At 41.7% G+C, this 7154-nt stretch overlaps 1 protein-coding gene across 1 annotated transcript; it reads left to right on the top strand.

Annotated features, from left to right (window-relative positions):
* Window positions 1-11: 11 nt before the first annotated feature.
* RARRES1 (retinoic acid receptor responder 1) lies at window positions 12-6047 on the top strand (the record flags this gene model as incomplete). The annotated part of the gene is made up of 6 exons (XM_026045218.1): window positions 12-86; window positions 3314-3376; window positions 3625-3799; window positions 4427-4563; window positions 5352-5414; window positions 5551-6047. Coding segments are annotated over 6 exons (672 nt in total), but the record flags the coding sequence as incomplete, so codon positions are not given.
* Between the last annotated feature and the right edge of the window lie 1107 nt (window positions 6048-7154).

Genomic DNA, 7154 nt, shown 5'->3' with positions numbered 1-7154 from the left:
GCGCCGCGCTCCACTACCTCAACGGGCGCGCGGGCTCCCCCGCGGCGCTGCGCGGGCTGCGCGCGCTGCGCAAGGCCGGCCTCAAGGTAGGGGCGGCCGCGGAGCCGGCGGAGCCGCGGGGCTGTGCCGCGCATACATCCGTGTGCACTGTGCACCTATACGCTGTGTGTCTGCATCTGTGCACATGCATATATATGCATATGTGTCTGCATACATGCGCGTGCACTATATATATGCTGTGTGTATATGTGCATGTGCACTATGCATCTATATGCTGTATGTCTGCATCTATACCCATGTATCTATATGCTGCCTGCATACATGCAGGTGCAGTGCATCTATATGCTGTGAGTCTGTATATGCATGTGTGGTATGTAGATATATGCTATGTCTGTGCACACAGGCATGTGCACTGTGCATCTGTAGGCTGTGTGTCTGCATCTATGCACGTGCATATATATGCTATGTGCCTGCATGCATGCACACCATGAATATATATGCTGTATCTGCATCTATGCCCATGCATATATATGCTGTCTGGGCATATATGTGCATGTGTGCTGTTTATATGCTGTATGTGTGCATGCACACTGTATGTGCAGTGTGTGTGCATGTGCATTATATATATATATGCATGTGCACTGTGTGCATGTGTACCATGTTTATGCTATATGCATGTCTGTATGTGCATTATGTATGCTATATCTATGTGCATTACAAATGTTAAAGCTGTGTGCCTATATGCATGTGCACTGTAAACAAGCTGTGTGTAAATATATGCAGAAGTGCCCATGTGTATATATTTGCTATGCATGTGCATACACACACGTGCACTGGTGCAGTAGAAGTGCACGTGTGCATATATGTGCAGTGTATACGTACGTATGTATATGCTCGTGCATGCAGAGCGCTGCTGCACTCCCTTGGCAGGGAGGAGGCGCAGACGCCTCCAGCTCCCCTGTGCACCCAGAGCACTGCACGCTGTTCCGCATCCTGCTGCCCGAACGGGAAAAGTGGGAGCTTTGGTCAGTGCACAAAGCGGCGGCAGGAGAGACCGGGAAGAGGAGGAGGAAGCGGAGGAGGGATGGAGACCTCTCCGCTCCCCATACAGCAAGGGCCAAACAGCGGCTTCCTCTTCACGGAGACTTTGCAGAAGTGCAGCGAGTAAATAAGCCTCTTATCTGCAGCACATAACTCATGTGTGTGCTAAAGGCAGGTGCTGGGCTGGTGGCCTTGGCCTGAGAAATAAGCTTAGTGATTGTTTTGCTATTAATAGCCTCCTGGAGGAAAATACGATAGCAGCAAAAAGGTCTGAATTTTGATAAGTAAAATATGCGCACATTTGCTTAGGATTTTAACTTTCCATGGCATGGAAACAGTCAGAATTACCCTACTACTTACTTGAAGAGTGCTGTTTAAAAAGAAGGTGGCTACTGAATCAGTGCTGTCACTGGAATACAGCAGTATTCCCGAGGGCACGCTCTGACAGGCAGCTTGCAGCCTCCAGAAAATGCATTTTCCACATGCTGCCTGACACATGTCCCAGAGCAGGAAACCTGTGTAAAAAAATACACTGAATAAGTAGGGCTAGAGTCACTGAGAGGTTAGGGATGGAAGCAAGAGGTTGGTGATGAGGGAGACTACCTTTTACTAAAGCAATTAATGATGTGCAAGGAACAAACTTTCAGACACAGAAGTGATTTGTGTATCTGAAAGCTTATCTGATAAATCACAGTATAACATGTTTAATAGCATCTAATAAAGCCACTGTAAGCATGACTTGCTTTACTGATGACTTATTTAATCAAATGAAAAAAAGCCAATGTTTTTTGTTTTTTTAAGTCATCTTACAAGCAAACAGTTGTCTACAAATGTAAAAATCACTGCTGATCTGTCACTCAGACTCCTCTCTGCCAAATAAGTTTACAAGTTGCTAGAGAAGAATGGACTAATGGAGTAAAGAGCAGATCATCCAAATACTTTTTTGCAGGCTGTGCTTGTGCCCTATTAAATGATACACTGATCCTTTTTACAGTAATTATTACTTTTGAGGACCAGTATTGGAAACAAGCTTCTGTTTCAGCATGCTAGGAGTCAGAGCATTCTGTGACACCTCGCAGCAAAATCAGAATTAACCAAAGCAACAACCAACACAAAACCAACCCACACAATCGTCAGCAGCAACCTATTGGCCACAACCACCATGAAAAGCTTGTGACAAGTTTTAGCAAGCCCAAGGAAAGGAGCTGTTTAAGATGTACGTTTTGGAGACTCTCCTGATGTTTCGTGCTGCAAGAGGTGCTGCTGGTCGTTTCCCATGGCAAGGGGTGCTCTTTATTTTCCCTTGCCATAGCAGGGCGGCTGGTCACCTCAGAGGTGGCAGCTGCAGAAGGCAGGAGGGCTTTGCAGAGCTCACCGGGCCCAGGGGAGCTGCCGGGGGGGATCTTCCAGAGGGCAAATCAGAGCGGAGAGGTGGGGGTCCCACACTGATGTCCCGGTAGAAGAGCCTGCCTCTTTCCTCCATGGTAGGGAAAAAACTAGCCAGATTAGCATCACTGAGCTTAAAGGAACCTTTGTAATTCCTACTGTGATGTAAAACAGTAGTTGAGATGCAATCCATCTATCTATACTCAAGGGCACTCTGATAGCCAGAGCAAAAAATGCTTCAAGTTGAATTTATAACTTTTGAAGATACTCCGTATCACTCTGTCCCATGCAGTACTCAGCTGCATTTTTCTTTTTGCATATCTCCATGGGGAAAGGCTTTAAGCTATTCTTTAATATAAAGGTTATTTCTTGCTGTTTTTAAGATGCTTGACACTTGCTGCTAGGATCATACCAGTGTATCTCAGCTGACCAATTTTCTGAGTTACAAGGCCACAAGCCTTGGCACGCTCATGGTACCCTCCTTTTCCTTCTTTAGTGCTCATGGAGCACCTTAGTTTATTCTTTGGGAGAGAGAAGTTATTTTGCTAAAGCAGTGTCACTGAGGTCCATAGCTTTTGTGTCATCAAAGCAGAAATTAACGTTTTTGAATCAAATGACACACCTTTCTGTAAGCAGTTAAACAAAAGTATAAACATCAATAATTAATTTAAATCTTAAAGTTATTTGTTTTCCAGTTGATTCAAACACCCTCAGATATTACTTCCAAGCTCTCTTCCTCTTGCCTTTGCCCTAACTCCCTCCTCAGAAGCAAGGGGCGCTGATGTGTTTCCACAGTGCTGCCTGCACCACGTGCTCAGCAGTGATTAAGTTATAATAATATATAAGGCTGTAGTTACAGCGGCGACAGAACTCTTCTCTCTTCCAGAGCATCCCAGGAATTGGCCATAAATACTACCTGCAGTTCACTACCGAAGACTACAGAAGCAGGGTAAGTTTATAGCCCAGCTGCGTCTTCTCTGACAGCGTGTGTTAAACCTCAATGTCTTTAAAACAGGATATACGTACCAGCTTCTGTAAATCAGTCTTTAACAATAAAAGGACTTACCCTTTGCTTTCACCTGCTTGCCCAGCACAGGGCAGGGTTTGCTCTTCCCACCAACTCGATGTTTGTCTTTTTAAAATGTGCTACATCTAAATCTTGATTGATAATAACAGTTTGGAATTCTACCTTTTCAGGAAAACGTTGGGAATTGCCTTGCTACAGTGCTCTTTGAGAAGGGAAGCTCTCCTCCTGCTGTCACTATCAACTGTGTAGATACCAAAGATGAGAAGCAAATCCAAGAAGAGGACAACAAACTTTACCAAAAAATAAAGCAACAAACCAAACCAATAATTGCAAATGACATTCCAGGTATATTTTCCCAAACAATCTTACGCCATTTCATATCAAAGAGTTTTGGCACTCTTCAGAATGCAAGGAAATGTGCCTGGATTTAAAGAAGTAGATGTTATTCCACAGCAGCACCCTAAAACCAAGACTAACTTTCCTCCTTCCTCTTTCCCTCCCCTAAAAGTTCCCCCTTGCCAAAGATCCCTGGGGAGAAAACCCCCGCTGGGTTTTTTAGCAAGAGTGTTAGTCAACTGTTCAGGATTTGGGAGCCAGCCTATGCAAACCTATATTCAAGTAAAAATTCCTCAAGTAAACGGCTGCTTTAACCTACAGCCTATGGATGGGCATTCACAAGGGAAGACTGATTTTTCCCATCCCCAAAATAGAGAGTCCCGGTCCCCCTTTTCCTCCTAGGTTAGGGAGTCAGGAGTAACATCCTGTGATAATTCCAGCTCCCTCCTGCTTTCATCCTTCTGCAGTCACAGTGAGTTCATCAGGGGTCTGTTCTGCACACCGAGGACTGCGACGTGTCCGAGGCAAGAGTTATGGAGTGTTTCTGTGCCACGTCACAGGGCTCTGTGGTTTATCGTCTGCCTGAGGAACAGGCAGAATTCATCATTTTTACATTATTTTCTTTCTCCCTTTCAGACAGCTATGGAAATATTGAACCTGCCTTTGAGCCAGTGTGGGCTTTGGCTGTTGTTGGCAGCAGCAAAATAATGTGGGAAAAATCAACAGAGAACTTGAGTTACTCCATGGCACAAGTCAAGTCTGCGAAGCAGTGGGTAAGCCAAGTCAAAATTACCAGTCTGTGTTAGACACAAACACTGTCCACCAAGCAAGAGAAAACAAAACCGCCATCGAGAGCTCACATGTACTGTAATATCTGTGTTCTTCCAAGATCCAAGTGGTTTCACATAAAAGTATCTCCATCAGAATGAGTTATTTTGTCCAGAGCTTGGTCGAAAACTATTACTCATTTGGACAAAATTCTGTTCTGTTTGCGTGAGCCCATCTGTTGGCTTCTGCAGGATTCATCAGAGGATTTATACATGTGGTCCTGCAATTCAGCAACCCCAGGCTAAGTCACTCCTACTCTTTTTAACCTTCCTAGCATCAATTTAATATTTGATATAAGTTCTCTTGGGAAGCAAACTGCACAAACTGCAAACTGCACAAAACTACGCAGTCACCTGTGATCTATAAAGTGTGCTTGCTTTCTATTCCCAGGTTATTCAGAATTATATATTTTTTTCAGAGACATTAATAGGACTCTCACATTCATTCAAAGGCTAACTGAAATAACTGGCATCTGCCTAAGCCTAGCTTCACATCACAGTACAGTCAAACTGCAAAGCCCCACTCCAGTTAGTGTCCTCAAAGTCTTGGCACAGGAATTGTTCCCAGTTGCCCTCCTCTCCACATGCAAAAACCTATCTTATCATCATCATCTCAGTCTCTTTTTCTCTCTCCCAGTTATTAGGCTAAATGCACTTAATTAATCAGAGTAGATACCATACTTCAACAATATAACCTATGTTTTTGGTTGCTTTTTCCTTTGTTACATGTCCAGATAAGGCAAGATGATTTTATTGAGTTTGACTACACTGTCTTACTTCATGAAATTCCAACACAGGTAAGAAAGCATAGATGTGTAATACCCACCTTCATCAACAGAATAAGAACAAAAAGATCATAAAGATAACTTTTCTCTTTTCTCTTCTTCTCTTTTCTCTTCTTCTCTTTCCCTTTCCCTTAAATCTGTTCTCCAGGAAATGATTTCATGCCACCTGCGTGTCATTTGGCTTCCTGGTCACCCTCTGAAAGTAAAGTACTTCTGTGCTTCAGAGAATCAGTGGTTTGAGGAGACGTCTGGAATGGAATCTGGATCTGCTGCTGGAATTTTACAGGAAAAAGAAGAAAATTTTTGAGACATGATTGTCAGTTTTGTATAAACATATAAAATGGGAGAACCCTCGAGTTAATAAATCCAGAGTTGTGATAACTTTTCTATACTAGTCACACTTCAGTGACTTTAAATGCTTTCACTAGACTGTTTCAGAATGAATCTCTGATTTCTTAAATGGTAAAAACTCACACGTTCTACAGATCTGCCTAAACAAATTTTGCTACTATATACATTCATAGATAAACATACACAGGCTGATGTTATGCAACTAAGTGAACAAAGTTAATATATTTGGATAAAAATCTTGAGGAAAAAATATTACTCTGTCACTGTTATAAATACTTGTCTACTAAATCTTCTTTTTTCATTTTTGGATAGATATATTATTTGCTATTTTTTAACTTAAATCTTCAATAAAATAAGTATCATTACACACAGCAGAGGTTGAGTTTTCTTTTGGGACTCGCTAGTCCAAATCCTGTTGGCAAACAGCAATTCCTGCTTAAAAAAGGAAGTTTATCTGCTTGTATTTGCAAAGTCTACGGAGAATATATTGATATGGAAAATGTGGTTTTTTTTTTGTTTGTCCTCTGTCCACCACCAATCTATGACCCCATAAGGGAAGTGTTTGTCAAACATGCAGATATTGTGTCTTTTGGGCTGTCTGCAGGACGGATGGAGTTTTTGCTGCAGACTTGAACAATGGTGGACTCAACATCAGACATAAAATTTCCATGTTTGGGTTTGGCTGAGGAACACCCTGTTGTCACAATATCCAGTCAGATACTATATTTTAATGACTGCCATGCCTTCTGTGCATCTTAAACAAAACAAAGTCTTACAGCAAAAACATATAAAAACATATTTTCGTCCTTTCACACCAAATTCTCCATTCTGGGTTCAGGGCAAGTGCATTTCCCCACCTTTGTTCTCTACGATAATGTTGAACTATTTTGACTTGTTGCTTTTTTTCCTTAACAACAATTTCTATCAGGATAAATAAACTCCATGTCATAGGTATGCCTTACTTTGGGAAGCAGGCAATGGTCTGTGCCTTCTGCAACGGTTATTTTCTTCTACAACTTGCAGTATCCTGGGATACCAGTGATCTGTAGCCAGTAATGATGATCTAATACATAAAAAGCTTGTCAGTAAAAGTCTAGAAAGAGAAATATAGTTATATAAAATGCCTGAATTATTTTGGTTATCAGGTCACACAAAATAACCATCTTCCAGTTAAAGTATTTATCAACATGTTAAAATAAATTCAGTAAAAGAGCATTTCATACATTGTGTTTACTTTTCTACTGGCAAAACATGTAATCAGAGCTTTTAATGACAACTTCAATAGGAAACTAATAATGACAAATTTTAAAGATTTTAAACAAGAAAGTAGTACAGAGATTTTGTACCTTGGGGGCTCTATTTCAGCAATATATTTAACTACAAGGTTAGTTTTCTTGCTAA

The sequence above is a fragment of the Nothoprocta perdicaria genome, unplaced genomic scaffold (genome assembly GCF_003342845.1).
Source record: "Nothoprocta perdicaria isolate Ctin4 unplaced genomic scaffold, notPer1 scaffold_4, whole genome shotgun sequence".
Classification (NCBI taxonomy): domain Eukaryota; kingdom Metazoa; phylum Chordata; class Aves; order Tinamiformes; family Tinamidae; genus Nothoprocta; species Nothoprocta perdicaria.
Note: the sequence above shows the minus strand (reverse complement) of the source record. Positions and strands in the feature narration are given on the sequence as shown.